Here is a 24,816-nt window from a genome sequence, read left to right as displayed (position 1 = left end):
AGTTAAAAAGCTGAATTGGGAAAAACAAAATTATTGTAATTATGTAAAGTTGATGAGCATATTTTTTGTAATTTAGTTTTTTTGAATAACTTATCCATGTAAGAAAACTTATGTCATATTGTAATTCTACTTGAATACCCTGCAAGAGAGCTAGAATTTATATATATATATTCATTTCTCTACAACAAAAACAAAAACAATTTATAGTTTTATTTCCATTTTTTATTCATAATCAGTCTTTGCAGTCCCTTAAATTGTCAGTGAGTGAAAAAAAATCTCAATATCAGTGTTAAATAAATCTATAATGCAGGCAGAAAAGAAGGCAAAACATTCAACATTTCTAACTGCAGTGAAATCTGCAATAAATTCCCTGTTTGAAGAATTAGTACAGTATGAAAGGTTCATTATGAGCAAAGATATCCTTATATCACATGGTTTTCTTCACATTTCTATGAATGAGGTAATCAGATGTTGATATTGGTTGATATTGGTTGATATTATGTTGATGTAGAAATCCTATGAATATCTCTACAAAAGGCACAATTGTGGTCGGCAATAGTTTGTGATTATTAGGTAAATTGCACTGTTTTAGTATAGTAAATAAAGTCATACTCACACACCCATATGAAACACTTACATTCAGATGCACCACCTTAAATCAGTACACTTGCACTGCTTTACAATTAAACCACTGTTTATAAAACTCACTCTTACTAACCAAGTGGCTGGTGTCATTGTGTGTGAGTCATCGTGGCAATGTTGAAGAAACTATTATCAGGCAGTTTTAAATACTTTGGCAGGAGTCTGTGTCTGTGGATTCCTACCTGCACAGGGCTCTAACTTAGATCACGATCAAGCTGGGTTCGTGTAGTGAACTTCTGGTTTCATTTTTAATATCCGTGTTGCTCCCCAAATTATTTTTGGACCCACTCCATTTTACATTACACAGTGTTACTGCATTGATAAGAAGCAGGCTATAGAGTTATAAATACCTGCAAAAGTACTTAAAATACCTGTTTGGTAGTTCCTACTACAACGCATGCCCTAGAACCACATATAAATAACCAAAGGACTCACAACATTAATACAATATCAGCCTGATAACAAAAAATGGCTGATAAGATGTTTAACTTGGAGCTGGAGCACAGGATCATAGGAGAGGGGTTCTTTCATCTGCTTGTTGGCTGTTTTCTTGGACCCTTAAATTTAAACGTTAAAAAAAGAGTTACCATGTTTTTGTTGCTGCAGACAGCACAAAGGTTAAAAGAAGTTTTCTATGTGGTTAAAATGACAAATATTATTATGTTAACTTAAAGTTTAGGCCTACCTTTGTCGTTTTGTCCGTTGACAGACAGAGTACATGAAGATGAGAAATGCCTGAGGACAGAGTGATCATTAACATTGTATTGACATAAAATATCTAAACGCTGCAGTCACTGATACTTACACCCAAAAATGCCAACGCTCCTTGAACTGTAGCAGCCCATTCAAAGCTGAGATGTTGAACAATAATTCCTCCCACAATGGGGCCATAAAACATCCTTAAAAACGAGCACAAAATTAGAACCAACATCAAGGCGCTAAAAAGAAAAATGCCGGGAAACAAATATATTAGGGACTCACCCAGTGCACCACACTGCACCAAATAACCCAGACACCATTCCAAGTGTACTTAGCCCCTCTTCAAATCCTATTTCACTATGAGGAAAAACAAAATTTGCAGAACATTTGTTTCATCCATCCGTATTTATGAAAAGAAGAAAAACCCCAAAACAATATACAGCTCATGAATGTTGAGCATTATGTGAAGCAACTCACTATGCACATGTGATGATCTCAGGGAACGTGGGGATTGCACTCATACCCAGAGAAAACCCAATTAGACCAAGCATGACGACCAGCAACCACAGGTGACTAAATCAGAACAGAAATACAGAAAAAGATACAGAAGTTAGACTTTTTAAGGCAAAGAGATGAAATAGTGTATAAGCTGTCAATATGTCCCACTGAATACCTCCCTAGTAGTGGTATAAAGTTTAAATATCTGGGCTTAATCATCGAAAGGAACACAGTGCACAAGAGAGGCGAAGAAAAGAATGCAGTCAGGAGGGAGTGGGTGGAGATGAGTTTCAGGGGTGATTTGTGACAGAAATAGTGAAAGGAATAGTGGATAAACTGGACAAAGGATGTTAAAAATAAAGCTGCCAGGCAGGAGGAAAGGAAGAAAACCACTGAAGAGGTTCATGGGTGTACTGCAGGAGGACTGGTGTGACAGAGGAAGATGTTACGGATAGGCTGAAATGGAAGCAGACGATTTGCTGTGGTGAACCCTAAAAGAAGCAGCCAAAAGAAGAAGAAAAAAAGAAGAAATGATGTAAGATACTATGAAGTCTTATGAACATATGACTGCAAAGTAAAGATTTACATTGGGATTTGACGTTTAACCACACTGAAGGGCATGAATGTCATGGCAATTTAGGGCTTTTAACTATCTTTTTCCAGGGCAGAATGATGGTACAGTATAGATATTTATATCTATAGATATATATAGTATAGATATATATTTATGACTTTGAAAAAATATAAATTGGGTGTACACGTTTGGATTTATTTAGGTTTTTTCCTCATTTACACAGAGCCAATTATGTACATATGCTATTTTAATAAGTGTGCCTCCAAATTCATTCATTAATTCAAATCAACAGCTGTATCGTTGAAACTTGGACACAATTGTGTGTTCCAGCAGGACAATGATGCTAAACTGGTTTTGGAATAGATAAAGAAGCTAACATTAAGCTTTTTTAAAGCCCTAAGCTCAACCCTATTGAACATTTGTTGACTACAACTGAAAGCCAGATCCATACCAGGAAACCAACCAGTTCAACGCTATAAACTGGTCAAGAATGCAACTAAAATGATCCCAGAAGCATGTTGATGGCAACCAGAAGTGTCTGGTTGAGGATATTTAACCACATATTATTGCTGGCCATTACAAAGAGTGCAGGTTTAAAACACCTTCAAATGGTAAGATCACATTTTTATTCAGAGTGGGACTGTTTCCTGGCAGGTGCGACTGTTTACATTACTGTAAAAATGAGATTGGGAAAATCTACTCCAATCTCTCCTCTGATATGACTCTTGGCTCAGAATGGGATACACATCTTTCTTAAAATGTCCATCATTTTTAAATACAGAAGTGTTAGTTTTACCTGAATCCCACACTAACCTCTGGATGTGAAGAAAAGGGGCGGGACCAAGAAGACAGAAGCCAATTGTAGCAGCGATTCCACCTGTCACCAAGACCGCCATCCTAGTGGCCTGGTGCACAAGATCAAATTTAATTTCAAAATCAACATATTCATTTATATTTTATCATTTTGATTGCTTGGATACATACAGGATATTTATCTGTGAAATACCCAATCAGCGGTGATGCCAGACAATATGGTAAAGATAAACCAAGCATTATTAGTCCCACGTAGCCATTTGAGAGACCAAACTAAGGATGATGGATAGGAAAAAAAGTTGTTCATGCAATCCACATAAAATTCTACCAAACGTAAGCTAATTTGATTATAAAGGATATCATTACCCTGTTAATAGCAAACAGTGACAAAGTGGCATCCAAAAAGCCCAGACCTGCACTCAGAGTGAATACCACGTAGCAAACCAGGATTGTTTTCACGTGGGTGAGTAGTCGAAAGAATGAATCCTTCGATGGGACTGCCTCTGAGAGGAGGGAAGCACAAAATACGGCTCAGTTATAATGTGAGAAAAATGAAAAAACACAAAATGGCAATTTTCAAATGGACAAATAATACATCCAAATCTTATGTTTTACATACCAATGGACGGCAGGACGTAAATGTTGAAAGGAACCATAATCAACAGCAAGCATCCAAGACTTAAAAAAGGGACTTCGTAACCAAAAGACTGGTAGAGCCACCCTCCCAGTGGTGGTCCCAGGATAAGGCCGAGTCCTGTGAAAATCTCCAAACTACCCTAAAACAGTAGTGACCCAGATTACTATGCTGTGGGAATTTCTTACACCATAGCCAAGAGCCAGTTGTTTTCTGGAGATACATAACAACTTAAACCTATAGTTTCTGTTTTCTCGTGATTCTAATGTCTAAACAGCATGCCAGTCTGACAAGTTTGTCCACCCTCACCAGAACAGTTGCCACATTGTTTGGGAATATTTTTGCAGTCATGGCGAAAGCAGATGTCATAGCAGCTCCAAAGCCGACAGCATCAAGCGACCTCACAATAAAGCACAGACTGATGAATATAGGTCCTGCAGGAGCCCGATCAAGAAATCTGCAAAGAAGACAAGAGCCAGCCAAGATTAAAGGAAATGCAGATGAAATAAAGAAGCTCAGAGGAACTGCGTGTGATCTGAAACAAAGGTGATTGTGCCATGGTCTCTGGGTCTTAAACTCGTAGTTTTTAGTTTTTCACTTTACGGTTTTTCTCATTTTGTATTTTGGGCTATATTTGGATTAGGGTTCTGTATTCTTGCTATTTTTACTGTATTCTAGCTTTCTAGTCACATTGTTATTTTCTTTGTTTTTGTTTTTGTCCTATTTATTTCCTGATGTTCCTTATATTGTTATTATATGCCCTCGGTTCTTAGCTTAATCCACTTTTGATTCCGTTCCTCCGATCTTATTTCTGTATTTGTTTTTATTTTCTCCCGATTCAGTTATATCTCTTTCCTTGTTTTATTTTGGTGATTATTGTTGGTGATTGGTGATTAAATCTCTCTTTCCACCTGTTACTTCTCCCCTTGCTATCTTATGTCATTATCTTTCCCCTTGAACTTTGTTATATTGTCACAGTTTGTCTTAGTTTGTTATGCCTTGCTTCCTGAGTCTTAGATTTGGGTCCACAATCTGCCTGCTTGAGAGCTGCTATACTGGATTATAACTGTGTACTTTAATTATCGGTGAATTCCTGGACTCCTTCTTAAGCGGCGTGGCACAGTAGTTTTTAGAAAATTTGCCTACACAAGTTTGGATCTATTTTCTCCTGTGGATTAATAAAAACTTGTTACAGTGATGAATATTTACAGCAGCCCAACATGTATATGGGGATAACACTAAATACACAACTCTGTACTAAAACATTGTGGCTAATGTGTTTTCATTCTGTTCATTCAGCACAAAAAATATTGTTTGTTACATTAATAAACATCTGTGAGAAATAATAACGAGAAAAAATTTTTTCCAGCTTCATCTTTATCATAGTTATTATTTTTAGCATAATATTATCATAATACGAAACACAGATCACTTACCCAAATATAATAGTGCAGCACGAAGATACAAAAAGTCCTGCAATAAGCATGAACTTTGCACCAATCTGGACAATCTGATACACAAAGAATGGGTCAGCTGCACTGTTACAGACTCTCTGGTTACACCTGTGCTCCAAATTGCCATGCATATGGCATGAAATCAAACACTATACTTACATATTTTCCCAGTACCAATGAACCAATTAGATTGGAGACAGCATAACACCCAAATATGAGGCCAACTACAGTCTGACTGGCTCCTTTCTTCACTGCCTAAATATCAAAACAGGACAACAGATAAAATTAGGGGATTTACATAACAGCAACAAAAACAACAAGGATAATGAAAAGTGAATCTCAAAAATAACGTATAAACTATAAATATATGAATAACCCTGACATGAAATTCAACTTTTTTTTAAACAATCGAGCGTTTATTGAACCTCCTGACAAATTAAATACGTAACATATTTGAGTTTAAATTTTTATTACATTTGCTACATCTGGTATTTTTATTTATTTAATGCATTTAATTTATTGCTTAAAACTGTATTGTGTAATTTATTTTAGATTTTTTGAGGAGGAAAAGAAAAGAAATCACACTGATGATGTATCAAATGTCCCCCCGCACATGTATCAAATATGATAAAGTAGGCATTATGATGTTAAGGTGACAAATGTCTTTTTAACTAGCCAGCTTGTTGTGCCACTCTTCAGACATTTGCATTTCTAGCTCCTGACAGACCTTAAGTTGAACGGCTGATTACAAAAGAGCCAGTCTTCACTGGCCTTCAGGGAGGATGTCTGTTGGTAGCGCATGACTACTCATTCATTCCCTTCAGAAGACATTACTGAGTTCTTAAGGTAAACAATAGCATAATCTGTGAACTGTACAACTACATGGGAGCACAAATACGTTTCCTACTGCAAGAAAAGATTTGTTTGCAGATATATGACTTGCATGTATGAGAGAACGTGTTTTATTTCTTCAGTCAAAAGCTGCATTCATAAGCTAAGTTTTAAAACTTTTAATATCTTGAACCTTTAACCTCTTGTGCTGTAACATGTGATTTGTACCCTATGATGCTGGCTTCCTTGAGCTTACCTCGGTGGGAAAAAATGGGCCCAATATTGAGTAGCAAATCATAGAGCCAAAGTTGACAGACGCCATTGATATTAAGGTGAGAATCTCTTTCCTTGTGAACCTCTGAGGAGGATCTGTTGATTCAGCTGTGGTGTTGTTATCTGTGTTGTTATCTGACATCTCTGAAGAGAAAACGGGAGGAGAAACATGAATAATGCGATTAGGCCATGCTGAGTTGAAAGAACATAAAGTTCGTGGTTAAAATTATCGCAGTGGTAAGGGAATAAAGTCAAGAGAAGTCAGCTATATTGAGCTGAGTGACTGCCAACAGTTTTATTTTATTGATTAATTTTTTTACACAGCGTACAAAGGTCACAAACCTGTCGTCGGAAGATCGGGATTCTGGTCCATTTTTAACATCCGGTGGCTGAGAAATGCAGACGATGACAGAACAAGTGAAAAAGCATAGGGTAAATCCTGAAAGCACCAGCCGCGAAGTAAATGCCTCTGACAGCCTCCTCCGCTACAAGCGACTAGAGTCATGTGCATGGTCTACCCGGAGCATTTCCAGACTTCTTCTTCTTAACTTAGTCCCATCCCATTACTGCCCTCCGCAGTTTGACATATTAAACTGCTATTTTATTGGAAACTCGAATTGTAATAGTCGTCGCACAATTAAAGTAGAAACTCAATGAATGTTTTTTTTATGATGGCCAAACAAAGTTTTAACAAAAAATGAAAAAAAATCTATAAATGTAGTTTAAATATATACAAACAAACCTTTATGTTAAGCATCACTTAGGTTTATGCTAAAATCTCCGACTACAGTTGATCTCTGATGCTAATACTGATGAATCTGACAGCAAATTGCTTGTACCTTTTAACATTTTTAAAGACCCCTTTAAAACATAAATATGCGTACTTTTTAAAACATAAATATGCGTACTTTTTTAATGCAAACTGTAGCTTAATGCTATTGCCTACAACAATGACTATAACCACAACTATAATGTATTTTAAAGGTAAGTTGTGTTTTTGTTTTAGGCTAGATCCCTATTTACTTAATTTGATGGAGCTTATCAAAGCACAACATGGAGGTTACTCCTTGGCCTCTCAGCAAGAACATCCTGGGTTTGAAGCCACTAGCTGGGAACCCTTCTGTGTGGAGTTTCCATATGCTCTATGTCTTTCTCCCTCAGTCCAGGTTTTTCCCTCAGTCCAAAGACATGCGTTTTAGATTAATTAGTGATTCTCTGCGAAATGTAATGTAAATGTAAAAGTAAATAAACAAATTTAAATGTTTTATATCTACAATTGCATTAATATTTCTCTCACATTTAATGGAAAGTGAAGAGGGGTCTTTTGCAATCACTTCCATTGCATTAGTTAGTAAAAGATCTAATATGAAAAGAAATAAAATAAAAACAACAAAAAACATTTTGGAACCATAGATTTTTATTCCATTTTGGCCAGCTTATAGGTCCCCAGAAAACCTACAGTCATATTTTTCTTTTCATCACAAAATAAGAGAAAAACAATCAGGCAGCAAACCATTCGGTTATTAGGCAGTATTGCTGATAATAACTGACACGCACTGTTGCTAAAATCTCTGAAGCTGCACTGAATAAAAAAAGCTGAAATGAAAACATCTGCACCAAATGTTCTGTAACTTTTTGCAAAATACTTTCCAGTTAAAATAAACTTCTAAAAACAAGTGACAGATTTCCAGATATGATCACATTTTTTTCTTTATACAATAGCACCAAATCTACATGAATCTGACTCCCACTAACGGGTCATCTCTAGCAACTTATGAGTATGTTGTAGTTAATAGCTCTGCATGTTTATGCTCTCATTCTTTTTTCTGTAACATCAACAAAAAAACCAAAAAAAAAACCAACTCAAGGTGCAATGTTAAAGCAAAGGTGAAATACAAAATTATTCAAATTAGCAACATACACACATATTTTTCTAAGCACATAATAATGTTAGGTCACTAAATACACAGCGCAAGCAGCATTACATTTTCTTTTGCAGGTACGACATTAAGTTCTGTGTAGGTAGCATTATTGCACACAAGCTCTATCTAAAGCAGCACTGGTTTCCAAAATAGGCAAACTACTGTACTTCACATTCAAATGCAGAATTCAAGTAGCATCATAAACACCCAGTGGAAACAAAACAGAGCCAACCAAGTGAATTTGATTGAAAAGATCTTAATCGTTACTGTGTAGATTTATTCTGGGTGACATGAGATCTACATGACATCATTTTCTGCTAATTTTCTAGCAGGCATCCTTTCAGCCAAATGCCTTTGGCTAGATATGGCACCCATAGACTTACTGTACACGATTACTGACAACTGTATCCACAATAGTTGATTCTGAAATCAACAAGGAAATAGAGAATAATGTTTCTTCAATCGAAATGTGTTTCAATTTACAAGTGGAAAAATGAACACACCGTCAGGTGTTGAATGGGTTGAATGTACAGGGGCCAATATAATAAGATTAACTATGTTCATTGCAGCACTTCATGGAAGTAGCATGAAGAGAAAATATATAAACTATGGCAAACTGTACTCAACTTTTCATGTTGCAGCTACCAAATTTATATATCCCTCTATTGCATGTTCAGCAAATTGAACATAATGTTGAAGACATTCAACTGAAAAAAATTCCAAATGAGATTATAAATAAATGTAATTAAATACCTATAAGTGTGATATAATAAAACTGTATAATATATCTACTTATTTCTTAATACGGATTTAAAATAGTGCAGCCTTTATATAACACACAGTATGGCTTAGTGAACGTGTATATAAATTTTGAATGCCACTTCAGACTTATATATTTGCTGTGCTTATTTCTTTATAAACACGACAAGGTTATTAATTTGCAGTTCGATAGCGAGATAATGTGTTTGATACTACAGATGGCACTAAACCTCCAGACAGCTTTTAAAAGTCACTGCAACATAAGTTAGTTAGGTTTGTTTTCTTTAATCTAATATATACCATATCATAATAATTATAATACTTTGACTACATGACTACATTTAATATATGAACTAGAAATTATGGATTCACTTAAATCTCTTTCATCAACACCAACCTGGAGTGACTTTGCCCTAAACACACTGATTGTAAATTGCCTCCATGTGCAAGACTAGCTTGTACATATATTAATCTCTTCTAAGTAAAACAGGACATTTTCTCCATCGTAGCCCCACACGTTGGAAGGTAAGACCACTCAGCTCTGTTGAGTTAGTGCACAGCAACACCAAATGACCTTTTCACTTCAGCCTCTGAGTCACATTTGCCAAGGCAACAGCAAATGCTTGCACGGCTGAGAAAGGATACTGGAAATCCAAGATATAAGCATTTCCATCTATCCGCCCAAACTGCATCACCTAAAAAATTGTAGAAGAAGAAGATATTTCAGAAAGAAAGCAGTAACCAAAACATAAGCATCGTGAAGCTGCTTTTTTTAAAGCTAAAGCCCAAAGATGTACAAGATGATGTCACACGTGTTTGGTGTTTTTGCTTTAAGGGCTAAAGCAAAAATAGAAAAATAGAAACCCCTGTGAGATGAAAAGACAAATCATTTTTAAATTCACTAATGTTGCTTATCATTACCTGTCTACCATCCAGTTCGATCTGAAAATTCTTTGCTGACTCCTGGGTGACTCGACCTCCAAAGTCAAGCTGGTACACCTGGGTGGCCTCATTCCACAGTGGCTGTTTGTTGGCCATAACGTACACAAACCCTTGGCTGCCTAAACTACGGTCCTCCCTTTCATTTGCCTTGCGACACTTTATCTCCTCCAGCTCACTTGCCATACGCATGCTGCGCTTGTTCTTCCAGCTCTTCTTACTACTCTGGTTCTGGTTCATTAGCTCATCACCGCTAATGAAGAGCTCTGGCTCACTCTCTGAGCTATCCTGAAACTCATTCGTGGTCCTGTTCATTTTCTTTGTTTTATTAAGTTGTTCTCTCTGCCCCTTTGGCTTCTTTTTCTCTCTGCTACCAAGCCTCGGGCTCGCAATGAGAGTGTTGAAATCAGACAGCGCACGCCCTTCCTTTCTGGATTTGCCCTCAGACACAGTGGGCATGTTGGCCTCCTCTGCCCGGCTGTCAAGCCTTTTGCGGCTCTTCTTGTTGAAGCGCTCTGACTCTTGTGGGACAGGGCTTTCATTTAAGGATGATGGCTCTGGAAAGTTATTGGCAGATTCTGCGAGATCTTCTGTGGCACTTTTGGATGGTGGCAACTCGGTAGGTGGGGGAGGAGGGGGAAGAGGAGGTGGGGGAGGTGGTGCAGTAGGAGGAGGCGGGGACAGTATTGGCTTCTCCAAAATCTGGTGAGTTTTGGTTGGGAGTGGAGGCGCGGGAGGATCTTGCATGGGCGGTGGGCAGGGGTAAGGGTTCCAAGGGTGGAGGCTGACCGGGTGCAGTTGGAGTCCGGCACATGAGCTTGCTCCTGGGTACAGAGGAGGGAGAGGACAGCAGGCCAAGTTGGCCAGATTTGGGGGGTAGCCCGGTGGCAAGACCAAATTGGGGTCCTGCTGAGCAAAAGGGACAGGAGCGACCACTTCATTTGGAGAACACTGTTGCGGAGGGTTTTGCAAAGTCTGAAGTGGGGGTCCACTGTGACCCACCCCTGGAGGAAAGGGTGACAGGGATATCTGGTAACCTGATGGAAAAGTAAGAGTGCTTGTGCTCGGACTGGTTGGAGGTTTAGTTGTGAGGACAAAGGGAAGCCGAGTCACATCAAGGTGCTGAGCTTGACTGATAATAAGGGGAGGCGGTTTATGAGGTGGGGGAGCTAACATTGTTTGATCCGGGGTGAGCCAGAAATCTTCTGTGGCGGAGGTGTCCCACTGGTAAGGCGGAGGGCGTTTTACTGTCAAACTGACATCACCAAGAGTCAGCTGACGTACTGATTTTTCAAGGTGACACTGCTGATTTAAAGTCTCGTCCTCAGTAAATGCAGAGTTAACATACACTGTTCTGTCCCGACTGTTGTCAACGCCACCCAGTAGACTGTAAGATGACTGAGATGCCATTGGAGAGGCATTTTTGGAGTGCACTATAATGGTACTGTGATGCGCACCTTTCCCTGATGGGAAGTCCTGCCTCACCACCGTTCCACCTGCAATACCACTACTGGTAGTTCCACCTCCACTGACACTAACACTGGTGCTGCTGCTGTTACTACTGCACTGTGTGCATGTGTATAAGGCAGTGGGCACCCTCTGCTGGTAGGAAAGGGCTAATGCACTGTTCATTTTAGCTTTAGTCGGTAGTGTCCTTGAGCTGTCCATCATCTGTGGCACTTTGAGGCCCACATCCCTTCGTTCACGACGTAGAGTGGCATGAATGAGGCTGCTATCAATTCTCTGGGGAGGAGGAAGTGTAGCTGTTACCTGATTGGCTGGATCAGGGTAAGGAGGGGGGTCTCCACTTGGTATTGTGTATCGAGGGACAGAAAGACGACTTAATGTTGCTGAACTGTATGGAAGCTGAATTTTTTTATTCTCTGAGGAAGTGACTTTGAGGGTAGCTGAGCCCCCAATGCTGTGCACAGCGTATGCATTCTGGTTGCGAATGAGGCGCCTTCGTGGCCGACACACCTCCTCCACATTGCCACTGCTGTCAAAGGTCGTGATCCTTTCATACCCAAGAGGTGTTGGGTACTGTAAGGTGACAGGATGAAGCAAAAATTCATCCTTTTTCAGGCAGGGGTCCGGTGCCAGGATACTTGGGCTGTCACAGTTTGTGATGAGAGTTTGAGGAGGAGCAGCAGCTGAAGCTGCTGCTGCAGACACTACAGTCCCAGGGTACGGAGGAGGGGGATTTATTTTCCTCATCTGAATCTCTACAGACCCATCTGTATCGTTAAAGGAGGGAGGTAATGTACGTGGCAGACTTGGCTTCAGAGTGTGTCCATGGTCTCCCCTGTCGAGCCCTGGCTCAGTGGTGGGAGGTAGAATCTGGGGAAGAAGATGAATCTGTTGCAAGGAAATGGTTGGATAGCCAGATGGAGGAGGGGGCAATGACATTTGGATCTTCAGTTGCTGCTGCATTTGTTGATGCTGCCTCTGCATTTGTTGATGCTGCTGCTGGATCTGCTGATGCTGCTGCTGGAGCTGCTGCTGCTGCTGCCTCATCTCTTGGATCTGTTGTCGGATTTGCTGCTGCTGCTGTTGCATCTGCTGCTGCTGCTGCTGCATTTGCTCGTGCTGCATCTGCATCTGCTGCTGCTGCTGTTGGATCTGCTGTTGCTGAAGCTGTTGGTTCGTCACTTGCTGTTGCGCTTGTTGCATTTGTTGATGTTGCTGAACTTGGTGTTGCTGATGTTGCTGTTGTTGATGTAGCGTCTGCTGGTGGTGCAGCTGCTGTAGTTGCTGATGCTGCTGCAGCTGCTGTGACTGGGATGGGTGATGGTGTTGCTGTTGCTGCTGTTGCCCCTGCTGGTGGTGCAGCTGCTGTAGCTGCTGGTGTTGCTGCTGCTGCAGCTGCTGGTGTTGCTGCAGCTGCTGCTGTGATTGGGACGGGTGATGGTGTTGCTGTTGCTGCAGTTGCCCTTGCTGCTGTTGATGATGGTGCATTTTCTGCTGCTGCTGTGTCTGTATTTGTTGTGACTGTTTAGATGGCTGCTGGCGAGGCTGCTGTGAATGAGAACGCTGTGAATGAGGCTGTGGTGGGAGATGGTGAGGTGGAGGTGGGGGAGGTAAAGTGCCAGGGAGAAGAGGACCCATCTCCAACCCGTTGAAGATCATCTGACCAGGGCTGGTGTATCTAGTTGGCACGGGATATGGTGACGCAACAGCATCCTGACCATGATCAGTGACAGGGACAGAGGCTGCTGCTGCTGCAGCTGCTGCTGCAGCAGTGGCGGTCGGGTTGGTCAGAACATCAAGCTGAATATTCTGATTGGCCAAAAGAGACTGAACCAGACCAATACTCTGAGTTGGGGACATGGCTTGAGCTGGGCTGTGGATGGGAGCAATGGGAATGTTGACTGTACATGGAGGATTGTCTCCAGCCACTCCAGACGGCCCCATCACTATATAAGAAGACAGAGAAGAAGAGTATAAGCGACTTAGGATGATAATAAACTGATGGGCATGCAAACTAATTTATTTGCATCTTTTTGGATTTCCTTTTTACCTGGTAAGTCATCCTCATCCTCGCTGAACACATTGGGGTTGAACACCGGCAGACTCATAAAGTCATGAGAAATCTTTCGCACTTCTGGAAGGTAGATTGTCATCTGTCTCGGTTGCAAATGAAGCAAACTGGTCTTATAGATGACTGAAAAAGAAGAAAATAGAGTTGACTCGAGAAGGAAAAAGAAAGTAACTTTTGAGTAAAGTCATGTATATGTGCTGCTTTTGTTTTTTACCTGCGCCAAGATTCGTGGGGAGGAACGAAGCAAGTCCCACAATTTTGAATTTTGTCCCCCAAATATTAGATGTCACTTGTGCAAGGTAATTGTGCTGTGAGGCAGAAAATTGAAGATAAAGGGGGAAAAGTGAATAATAAGTGTGAAAGCTTTGCTGCTAAGCACATGTGAACCTACTTCCAGCACACTATTGACTGTTATAGTCCATGATAAATAATTAAACTGATGACAGTGCCCCTTCGCTAGTTTTCCCTCCTGATTTTCCCCTGCCCTGCTGCCTGATCATGGAGCAAATGCACACCTACATGTAAGAGATAATCAAGTAAAGAGTGTAATCTGGGTTTAAAAAACTTAAATAGAAGCTAAAGCAGTTAATTATCTGCAGCTTCACAGAGTTAACTACAGCAGAGCAGAGTCCTTAAAGGCTGCACACATCTGCTCACTTGGCACATCAGCAGAAACTTAAATTTGTGTACCTTACTTTAAATGTTGCTGAAGTAGAGACAAGATTAATGTGGACCTAACAATAAATCACAGTCTGTATTTTTCTTTACCTCTGACAGGTGAGCATATATTCTACAGTCAAATCATTTGTTACACAGTGGCCATCATCCGTTTGAGTGCTGAACTTCATCATAGCAGTTGGCTGCCTAAACTAAATGCTTTTCTTCTACCCATGGATGGATGTATTGATAGTTCAGGGGGCTGGAGGCTATCCAAGCTGCCACAGGGCGAGAGGGTACACCCTGGACAGGTCACCAATCTGTTTCAGGGCTAACACAGAGAGACACACAACCATTTGTGCTCACATTCACCAGAATCACCAATTAATCTAACCCCGCTAAATGCATGTCTTTGGACTTCAGAAGGAAGCCAGAGTACCTGGAAAGAGCCCAGAGCATGCAAACACAGAAAGGCCATGGCCAGATGATGGATTTGTGCTGTAAGGCAACAGGGATAACTGGCCTATGCTGCCCTAGATAAACAAATATTTTTCTTTTTTTTAAAGCTTAAATTCAAAGTCAGTATTTCCACTATGGCAGTAACTGTGAGTTTGCCAATCATTAAAGGATCTTAAAGAAATATGGCAGCCCAGTAACAAAGAAAACATATTGTAACATAAGTTTCTGTGAATTACACAGTGATGATAATGCAGGTACTACAGTATTACTAGCTAATGAGCATGAGCTGTAATACTTGGCAGTACATATACTTGGCAGGTCATTACCTCCGTAATTCCATCCATAGAAAACTCACGCCGTGTCAGGCTGGGTGACCGAACGGGAGGCTTCTTTGTTGGTAGGCGTGGTGATCGCTGACCTTCTTGATTGGCACGTGAAAGTTTGGGAGATTTTCTTGATTCCATGTTCAACCTTTGAAACAAAGACACATTTTTACACCTCATAAAATCACTTGGAATGATGAAAAAACATTGCTGGAGAAAATGTGCAGAAAAATAAAAAACATTTATATAACTTCAGACGTGTTTTGGTGACCTGTTTCCACGAGATAACTTTGGTGACTTCTTCCCGACCCACTCATCGCTCAGCTCAATGTCACTGGAGTCAGAGCAGTTACAGCTGTCGGTGTATGAGATCATGGGATTGACGCAAACTTCCTCTGAAAGAAGCACAGCAAAGAAAAATAAGAAATAAAGTTGAGCTTGAACAAAATATCTACAATACACCAACTAACATGCCATTAGTGGGCAAGCTCTGCATGAATAACATTAAATGTAACACGAGTGCAGCCAGGTCACGATATACTCTATTCCTGTATCAGGCCCCAGACCATGTTGCATCAGAAAACAACACTCATCACCACACTCTGTACTTGTTCTTCCTCAAGGTGAATGACGAGCGCACAGCACAAATATGCACAAAAACAAGGTGCATACAGAATGACCCTGGGCAGGTCTATTTTCTGTTCCACCCCTAATGCATTTTGTGGTTACTTTGGTTCATGACCATTCCAAACTGTGCAGAGTTTTCACTGCAGCTAAAGACAAAATGAATAGCGACTTTTAAAAGATTTAGGTGAAGTGCTTTCTTTCAGGTCTAAACCCACCTGCCTTGCCATCAGTTTTTGGATCCATAATAACAAACTCGGGCCGAAGTTTACTGATGCGCCTTCCTTTGAGAATAGGCACCAGTCCTCCTAAATATTCTAGGTACAGCGTGTAGCAGGGTCCGCCTGCTTCAGGACTGTCCTCAGCTCGCTTCATGGTGCAGTGGAGCCTTTCGTTCCCTGCTGTGGGATAGCTGACAAAGTCGCGGATGTTGTTGGGGTCAGGAATTGGGGGCTAGAACAAAGAAAGGAAGGAGCTGTAAGACTGCTGGACACTCAAATGAAAACATGCCCCTGTCAGCAATTTTCCTTTACTCGCTGTGCAATAAAGTTGGTAAGAAACCTATCTCTGACAGTCACTGCACACTAATGAAACAGGGATCATTGCACCGCAACGGTGTATATGAAAAGCAGTGGTGAAAAGCATCACTAACACCTGACCATCTGCTGTACCAAAAAAGACCTGATGCAGGATTGCACATTAAACTTTAATACCTTGATGGTGGGGATAAAAGCAGTGGTGACATAAGAGCAGAGAAGGGAGGGCATGTTTAGTTTCCCGACATCTTTCTCCTCTCGCAGGGCGCTGGCAATGCCTTGCTGGCATAAAAGTTGGAGGCTGGCCACCCTGTGCTCCACACGGACCACATAGAGAGCTGGTCCACATGCGAGGAACAGACGGGAATCTCTGTGACCCCAACAAATGGTGGTGATGGGCCTCTGAAAAAGAACCACTGAGAATAAGAAACTTCCTGCAGGCGTCAATAGCAGAGCAGGTTCGCTAGTTTCTGTTTTATGCTACTTCCTATTGTTGACTTAGAGCTGGAACAAAGGTTAACACCCTTTAGGTTAGATTACAAAACAAACAATCTACACTCTTGTATCTGGCAAAGTGTCAATCCTAATCTTTGTTGTAGTTTGCTTTCAAGAATGTCTGAGAATGTTTAACAATTGAAAGACAATTTCTACTAATTGGTCCTCACTTGTGTGGATTTCATGAAATATGACACAAGGTTTATGTTTATTATTATAATTTTTTTAAGCAAGACATCTATCCCTTAATTTATGAAGGACTAACCTGCGCCGGTGTCTCCAAAGTGTAGATGTGTTCACCTTGGACATTATAAAACTTAACAAGGGCATGCCTCATGATGGATGCACAAGCTGAGTCAGAAGGGAGCCCATGTCTCTCCATGCCAGCCACAGCCAGGAGGTCTCCCTGGGAGCACCACTGGGCCTCGACGTCTTTGGTGTAAAGAAAAAAGGGTATTTACTTCACATGATTAACAGTATATATCACTAAAGTTGCAAATTAACATACTTATGTTCAGAGTTCATACCTTTAAGCCCTGAGCGAATTATACTAGGAGAGAGGTCATCATAGTTATTCATCAAACTGATATCTCCTGATAAGAAGGTGACAGTCAACAGAGGCTTAACTCGCCGCACTTGGAGGAAGAAAGAAAAGTACACATGTGAGTCTTCCTCAGGCAACACTTTTAACTAAGTTACATGAGCCGAAGGGCAAACCGGTTTAGTACCTAAAGGCAGAATATTGTCATCGGAGTCTGTGTCGCTCTCCGTGCTGTCCTCGACTAGGAAATCGGGGCAATTCCAAGACATGCTCACAATCCCATCAGACTCGTGTAACAGAACATGGGCAAGCATCCTTCCGTGACAGTCCATCACAATTACCTGACCATCTGCTGTTCCAAACAACACCTGAGGGGACATTGCACATTAAACTTTAATAGTTGATTAGATAAACAAACAAACCCATTTCACTCACTCACTTCAAGATTATGACATTATTCCACAACACCTTTACATTTTTGAATTATACGTAATTGTAATTATCTTTTATGTAGTACAAATTCAGCCAAACATAGGTACCTGCTGATCGTCAGGGGTCCAGATGCCACAGGTGATCTGGCTCTCCAGATTAATCTCAGAGGACCAGTGTCTTTGACCGCTGACCGAGCCGACTAACACAAACCCATCTCTGTATGCAATGAGGGCTTGAGTGCCATCATGGGACCAAGTGAAGTCACTCACCTAATTTAAAGATTTGTATCATTAGTGTAATTACACAAGAGGTCAGCGCCAAGAAGATAGAGCCTTTCTGTTGCATCAGTTGGAGTACAAGGGTGTTAAATACCATAAAGATGGAAAACAAAGCAATTTTAGCTCATATTTGCAAAAAAAAATTCATGTCTACCTGGGCTCCTCTGTCATTCACTAACTCCACAGACCATCTTCCTTCATACTGAATCCACACAAATATGCCTCCTTCCATATCGCAAGTGGCCAGCTTCTGGAAGGGTTCATTCCAGCGCACCAAGACAACCTGCAAATACCCCAAACACCATCAGCTTTTTTTCACTAGCAGAGGAACATTCATCGATATAAAAGCTAATGTAGTTCAAAGAAAAATCAACTTACAGAGAGGAAAAAAATAATGTAAATGTGTCTAAATATTAATGGCACACAATATTGAAAATGCACTCTGTTCATATAGCATTTTAATTTATTTAAATGTAATAAAAATTAGCATTTCAGCGAGATGAATCATTTTACAAAGTATGCTAATGCATAGTCTCTGTAAATATAGTGTGCATTTAACCCAATTTAGTTCTGTAATATGCAGGATTGTTTTGTTTTAATTTATTTATTCAAACAGTAATTTCTTGATTTTACTCTGCTGTTGCAAAAGTTCCTTTACGAGTGGGCTGGATCAGTAATAAGATCATTGTTTTAGTTGTGTAAAATGAAAGAGCAGAGGTCAAATTCTTATTTATACATTCAACTCATTGCAAAAAAAGAGAAAATCCCACCTCGCTGTTGTGTCCTCGCAGGTTAAAATTGATTCTCTGAGGTGTACTTCTATCCCTCCTGCAGTGACTCGATGTAAACGTCACCCCAACGACTCCTCTCCCATTCCCTGTGGCGAGCCAACCCTCCTCATAGTACCGTCTCCGGCACACTGGCTTGTCCTTCTCACTCTTGGGGACCCGGCCTTTCCACGAGAGGCAGAGGATGTTGGAGTCGCTGCAGAGGATGGGACCATGTTCCACGGCGGCCAACATCCCTACTGATTGACCAGGCTGGCAAGCGAAACAAAGAAAGAGAGTTTCAAATAACACCATGCTTTCAATTGTAATAAAGCTAGATAATGAACGTTTTCAGTTTATGTCAGTGTGTGACTCTGCATTTACTTAAAACTGCCTTTTCAGTGAAGCTCAGGGCATTCTGGTATGAACACTGTCATGGTCAACAGGAAGCTCGGCTGTGGTTACTAATGTAAAATATGAAATAGTTTAGATTAAAAGCTTATTGACCTTTGAAACACAAGATGACAGAACAATCTCAATACAAGATCCAAGCTTTCCTGATGCTTCCAGTCATATCATACAATCTTAATGGGCAGTTGCTGTTTGCCCGGTACAAATTTCCTTCTTTTCTGAGCACTTCTGGACCTTGGCAGTTCATTCAAAGGCCTTTTTAGGGTGGAGTTTAATCAAAGCAGCTACAAAGATTGAACTTTCAACATCAGCTTTAAGGGTGATTTTGGAAAGAAGTCTTTAATGTAAAGAGAGAAAAAACGGATTTTCAATATATACAAAGATAAACAAGGGGCTAGTGCAGGGGTGGGCAATCTCAGTCCACGAGGGCCGGTGTCCCTGCAGGTTTTAGATCTCACCTGAATCACATGATTAGTTCGTTACCAGGCCTCTGGGGAACTTCAGGACATGTTGAGGGGCTAATTTAGCCATTTAAATCAGCTGTGTTGGTTCGAGGACACATCTAAAACCTGCAGGGACACCGGCCCTCGTGGACTGAGATTGCCCACCCCTGGGCTAGTGATATAATCACAAATATGGTGAGACTTTTCTGTATAAAAATAAAAACACAGCTTTGTGTATGTTCCTTTTACACAGAGATCATCAAGATGAGTCACCTATGTTATCAAGTTATGAGCAGAGAGTTGGTTCAGCTTTAAAATGTTGCCTCCCAGAGGCGTAAATTTGCACGTTAAGAGAAAACCCCTGAAAAAACACCCAATTAACGAATTCATGGATATCAGTGGGCATCATCTTCCTGAGCTTATGTGCAGGTACCAGACTGGCGAGTGAAACCAGGCACTTACATCATTTACAGGTTCTTTGATAAATTCCATCCTAAATGATTTTCATTTGTGAACAGACTTTACGCAAGTACACAAGTGAATCACCAAATGTGCTCTGACACCAGTAAAATCACGATGTCTGCTGCTCATAGTGTTCTAGCTGTTATTCTATTATTCACTGTCCGTGGAGTGGCTCCAGGATTTGTCTCTAGATTACATCATCACGACAGTCTGTGTTTTATTTCTTCATATTCACAAACTGAAAATGAGAGGAGGACTAGACGAAACATGTGAATTGCAATTTAGGGCACAAATATGTAAACCACAGTGTATTTTTAAATCCTGTCTCCACAACGTAGGTTAGACACATTTCATTTTTGGGTGCATTCATTTTGCAACCTTCCTACTCATTTGGATTTACATGAAAATGTCTGAAAGAGCTCACTCACATAGATATCGTAAAGATTTCCCACATTAGCCCTGGAGGACCTTTAAAATGCTATTTTAACTCTTTTAGGTCCCCGTAGTAGCTTTTAAACAATGCTATTCTATAATACTAATTTCACTGAACACAATGTTTTACAAGTACGACAGAAACAAATCTAGTCTGGTTTGCTTTTAGTTTTTGGGTGTCTCTTCTGCAATTTAAAATCAAGATCTGTTTATGAACGGTTTAGATCCTACGTGGTATCGTCTAGCACACTACATAATAGGTAATAGCATTTTATAATATGGCTAATTAAAGTGAAAAATGACATTCAAGTTAGTCTGGCAGCACATAAATATAAAAAATACCTCATAGTTCCTGGACATGTTGAGTCAAAATTCCTCCATTGAAGGTGTCCATATTTCCATTCAGATGGTGCACTGGAGGGTAGTGGCTGCTCTGCTCTTGATACTTACAATAAAATCTACGGGGAAGTAAAATGCATCATACAGCCAAATGGTGTCCAGCTGTACATTCACCCAAATCAAGCAGCTCTACGCTCCAGAGTTTGCCATTAAATGACTTGAGGCTTCTGTGCCAGTAGCCCATCCCATGTCTTCCTGATGTGGCTCCAGAGAGTTGTGCAATCCTGTTGCAGTGAAGATGAAAAAAAGAGGAAAAGAGGAATTTTGTTATTCAACAAGTAAGGTAATCAGAGAGAGAAAGAGAGAGAGAGAGGTGGTTTTTGCTTTAAATAGCATCCTTGTCATTCAGTGCATCAACCTTGAAATTCACAGTGTTTCTCAGTCTCTATGCAACAGCAACACTGCATTGGAGACCAAGGCACTCGCAGTCTCCATGGGTACTGATACTGTCTGTTCCTTTCCACCACAGCAGCAGCAGCAGCAGCCAGGCAAGCATAAGAACTAAAATGCCCAATATTTTACACGAAGCAGACCCAAAACATATCATAGTGTAGCTAACAATAATATAATTGCATCTTATGACTCAAACTCAGGTTTGAGACTTTAGCACCCGATTACAGTCGAAATAAATTACCCATCCTTTCCTTTATAAAGGTCTCCCACTACATGACACATTACATCAAATGATTTTCCCATTCAAAGGCGTCTCACCGCATGCAGTAGTCTGAATGATTAAGCGCTTACGAGACAAAAACAAACTGCGGTGGTAAATGAATGTATTCATTTATAAAAGCGACTGTGGGGAGAAAAATATATCCTATATGTTGTACGTACCTGACACCGCTGTAATCACGTACTAATCCAGATGTAGTCGGCGCACAGTGCTGTAGTGTTGCCAGGCACTTTTCCGCTGGCGCACTTTGGGGTTGTGGCTTTAACGCGGGTTGCCATGAGGCAGGTAGCACGTAAAATAGACCAATGTTTTCAAGTTAGTACAAAATAAAAGCGTCAACACCCATGATAATCGTCTTAACAAGCGCTGGAGGTGACTATGTGCAGTTCATTTAGGTATCTTATGATATGGAGGCTCGTCCACCGGCTGTTAGCATATAATAAACATTAGATTCAACACTGCACTTCAAAAGCGTGTATCCTTCATGATGGCAACCCCACAAGGCGCACCCGATCTTTGCGACGTAAGTTGAGGCGACATTCTTGACACAACACCTTGATTTTATGCGTGCGCTGGTAACCCACTGTCCCACCTTTCTGCCTCATGATCAGCATCACAAACAAGAGACACGAATTTCATTAAATTCACATGCGTGTGAATTCTATAACAACAGATTCAGACATTTAAAAAAAATTATTTTTGTTCTTTATTGGCTCTCATGGACACACAATCAGGGGCAGAATCTGCTCTCAGACCCTTTAAAAACAAACAACAACAACAACAACAAAAAGAAAACAAACACAATTGGTAGTTTACAGGTTATGAGAGGTCATGTTACAATTAACCAGTTTAAAGAAAATCACCCACTGACTGTTTTTGATAATTAACTAATCAGTGAACCACTTCCAAGCTAAAGCGAAAACAGCTCCCCCAATCTTCCTCGGTGTGCAAATGTGCCTCTTGTGTCCGTTTATAGGTCATCACAGAGAGAAGACAAAATAGGATGGCCATTATTATTTTGTCATTTGCTGATATTTTATGAAAAAAAGTGAATTACAGGGAAAATAATGTGCAAATGTATCAATTATGGAAACTGCAACACTTATTCGTGTCTTTAAACAAAAGCTGAGCTAACACTTCATGTCTCTAACCCCTTCACACTGCGTCAAAGTGAATCGTGCACAGACAGCTGTCCCTTTAAAAACAACGTAAAGCCAGAAAGTCTATTGTTATCCACCGAACTGCTTCAGTTCTTGTTGTATTTATGTGGAGTTTTTCAGGTGCAAGTCTCTTCAAAGGCATGGATAACAGTGTCATATGCAGGAGGGGGCGTCTGCGAGGGTAGAAAACCTTTAAGCCCATTGTTGCCCAGCCAGAAGGAATGCCTCTTGTTTGACACAAGCGATGCTGAATCAGATGAGTTTGAAGGCGCTGCATCCTCAGACACCTGGGTGTCATCTCCCATATCTAGGGCAGGCCTGCTCTTCTTGGGCAGTGGGCGAAACGTGGATGTCTCTGCACCTGGCTTACTCCCCAGGGGGCCAACTGGCTCGAGAGAGGGCTGTCTGTAGACGCTCAAAAAAGTGCTTCGGTACAGGCCCAGCTGGCTGCTCGTGGCATCGTTTGTTTGTGAAGCGCCAGATTTCTTTTTGGAGTGCCTGGTGATCCTGGCTGTAGCCCGGCGCCTGGATGCCCAGGTCAGCAGAACGTAGATCAAAGCACCCAGCAGCAGGCCCACAAGCACAGATAAACAGAAGGCTAGAATCATATCGCCTGGAAACAGAGAAATCATGCAAAGTCTCAGAAAAGGGACTGCAGAGGGATAAAAAAAAATGGCTGGAAATATTTAGTTTAGAGGGAGATAGGATGGATTGTGTTGTTCTCATAATGGGTAAATTATATATCCAAATGGTAGTTTCAGGAGAGGAACAGCTAAGATCTTAGAGTTGTTTTGAAATATTCCTCCGGTGTATTGATTTATTGTTTCTGGAAAACGCTATACTGGGCTACAATGTTACATAAAACCTTACATCATACCTGGTGTGTGGGTTTTTTAGTCTGTGTAGTGTCAGTGTGATGAAGTGCAAACAGACCATTTCATTTATGTCAAATGTATAAAAGATTTACTCAACATTTCCATCGTCATTCTTGTCCAGAAACAATGGAAACTTTTAAAATCACGTACTAAAATTGGACAGCCGCATAGAAAGCAATTCATATGTTATGTAAGACATCAAGACAGCTATGGCAAACAAAGCCTATCACAGATAAAAACATGTTCTACTATAGAAGAAAATATAAGAAACTCAAAGGGGGTATTTTAAGTGCTGTATACTTGCTGTTCTGACTCTGTCTGCAGTAAAGAATTGCATCCAAGATACTTGAATAGTACTGAAGTAGCAGCAGGACTCTATTTTGGCCCCAGACCATTCAGTACTTGTTTGACTGATCCAAAAATAATGTGCATTTTAGTATTTTCTAGTGATCTAATTTTGGATTGCAGGTTTTTTACTGTGAGACTGTATGTGTTGAATCAAGTGAAGAACTATCACATCTATATTTTAAAATACAAAACTTTGTACTTTTACACAGTGTAGGCTACAGCTTTGGGAAAGAAATGCAGATACACTCACCCAGATTGAATGATTTGTCTATTTCCAAAGAGGGATCCGTTTTATTTTGTGCCATTATTCCACTATGAGCCCAGTTCTAGATTCCACACAGACGGAGAAACACTGAGCTTTTTCCAAGACAGACTTTTTGCTTTTTCCCCCCTACAGTGTTTGCTGTGGCGGAAACTTTGCTGTCATGCTTCCTTCCCTCTCTGTCTTTAAAATTAGCAAATGCATTGCTTATCTGTGTGGGACATAACACAGGGAAACAAGCTCATTTCCTTTTACATCATTTCCTTACGATCAATACTTTTTAACGAGCCATTATTGACACTTTTTTTTACATTTAAAAAGCAGGCCATGTTTAAGAGATCTATTACTTATGTAACAATTTTATTCAGATCATTCAGTATCATATAGAAAGTTTTTCATGGATTTTCAGGCAAGTCAGAATAAATAGTCTTTCCTCATATGCCTGAGAAAGTTTTCAAGTGTCTTGACAAGGTTCTGGATAATGAAAACCTAACCATCCGCTTAAGAGTCTGCAGGGTATCAAGCTCTGAGTCTCTGTGGGGATTTCCTTCAATTGTTGCTGTGTTCCCACTTCATTCCTGCCCTAAGAGCTTTCAGGACAACAGCACAGCCTGAACCACAGCTCTCTGGAGCTCAGCACGTCTTTGTATTTTTGTGTTCCTC

At 40.6% G+C, this 24,816-nt stretch overlaps 3 protein-coding genes across 3 annotated transcripts; all 3 read right to left on the bottom strand.

The window, feature by feature from the left end:
- Positions 1-486: 486 nt before the first annotated feature.
- LOC308389191 (MFS-type transporter SLC18B1-like) lies at positions 487-6,919 on the bottom strand. Its single transcript, XM_080870400.1, has 14 exons — positions 6,761-6,919; positions 6,402-6,562; positions 5,474-5,569; positions 5,297-5,370; positions 4,170-4,317; positions 3,846-4,002; positions 3,593-3,729; positions 3,398-3,499; positions 3,227-3,318; positions 1,819-1,914; positions 1,624-1,698; positions 1,448-1,541; positions 1,328-1,377; positions 487-1,199 (listed from the first exon to the last, which is right to left on the bottom strand). Exons 1-14 carry the CDS (start codon positions 6,798-6,800, stop codon positions 1,151-1,153), a joined length of 1,371 nt encoding a protein of 456 aa, XP_080726526.1. The 5' UTR covers positions 6,801-6,919; the 3' UTR covers positions 487-1,150.
- A 936-nt stretch (positions 6,920-7,855) lies between these two features.
- On the bottom strand, positions 7,856-21,725 carry tulp4b (TUB like protein 4b). The gene is made up of 16 exons (XM_080870224.1): positions 21,670-21,725; positions 20,779-21,059; positions 18,692-18,961; positions 18,076-18,204; positions 17,751-17,912; positions 17,399-17,579; positions 17,198-17,305; positions 16,936-17,102; positions 16,353-16,577; positions 15,858-16,092; positions 15,287-15,410; positions 15,019-15,163; positions 13,791-13,884; positions 13,556-13,699; positions 10,021-13,451; positions 7,856-9,794 (listed from the first exon to the last, which is right to left on the bottom strand). The coding sequence occupies exons 2-16, from the start codon at positions 20,794-20,796 to the stop codon at positions 9,678-9,680; spliced, it is 5,550 nt and encodes a 1,849-aa protein (XP_080726350.1). The 5' UTR covers positions 20,797-21,059; positions 21,670-21,725; the 3' UTR covers positions 7,856-9,677.
- Positions 21,726-22,218: 493 nt separating this feature from the next.
- myct1b (myc target 1b) lies at positions 22,219-24,298 on the bottom strand. The gene is made up of 2 exons (XM_080871174.1): positions 24,142-24,298; positions 22,219-23,281 (listed from the first exon to the last, which is right to left on the bottom strand). The coding sequence occupies exons 1-2, from the start codon at positions 24,194-24,196 to the stop codon at positions 22,785-22,787; spliced, it is 552 nt and encodes a 183-aa protein (XP_080727300.1). The 5' UTR covers positions 24,197-24,298; the 3' UTR covers positions 22,219-22,784.
- Positions 24,299-24,816: the final 518 nt, after the last annotated feature.

The sequence above is a fragment of the Rhamphochromis sp. 'chilingali' genome (assembly GCF_963969265.1).
Source record: "Rhamphochromis sp. 'chilingali' genome assembly, chromosome: 21".
NCBI classification, from domain to species: domain Eukaryota; kingdom Metazoa; phylum Chordata; class Actinopteri; order Cichliformes; family Cichlidae; genus Rhamphochromis; species Rhamphochromis sp. 'chilingali'.
The sequence above is the reverse complement of the archived record's forward strand: the minus strand, read 5'-3'. Positions and strand labels throughout refer to the sequence as shown.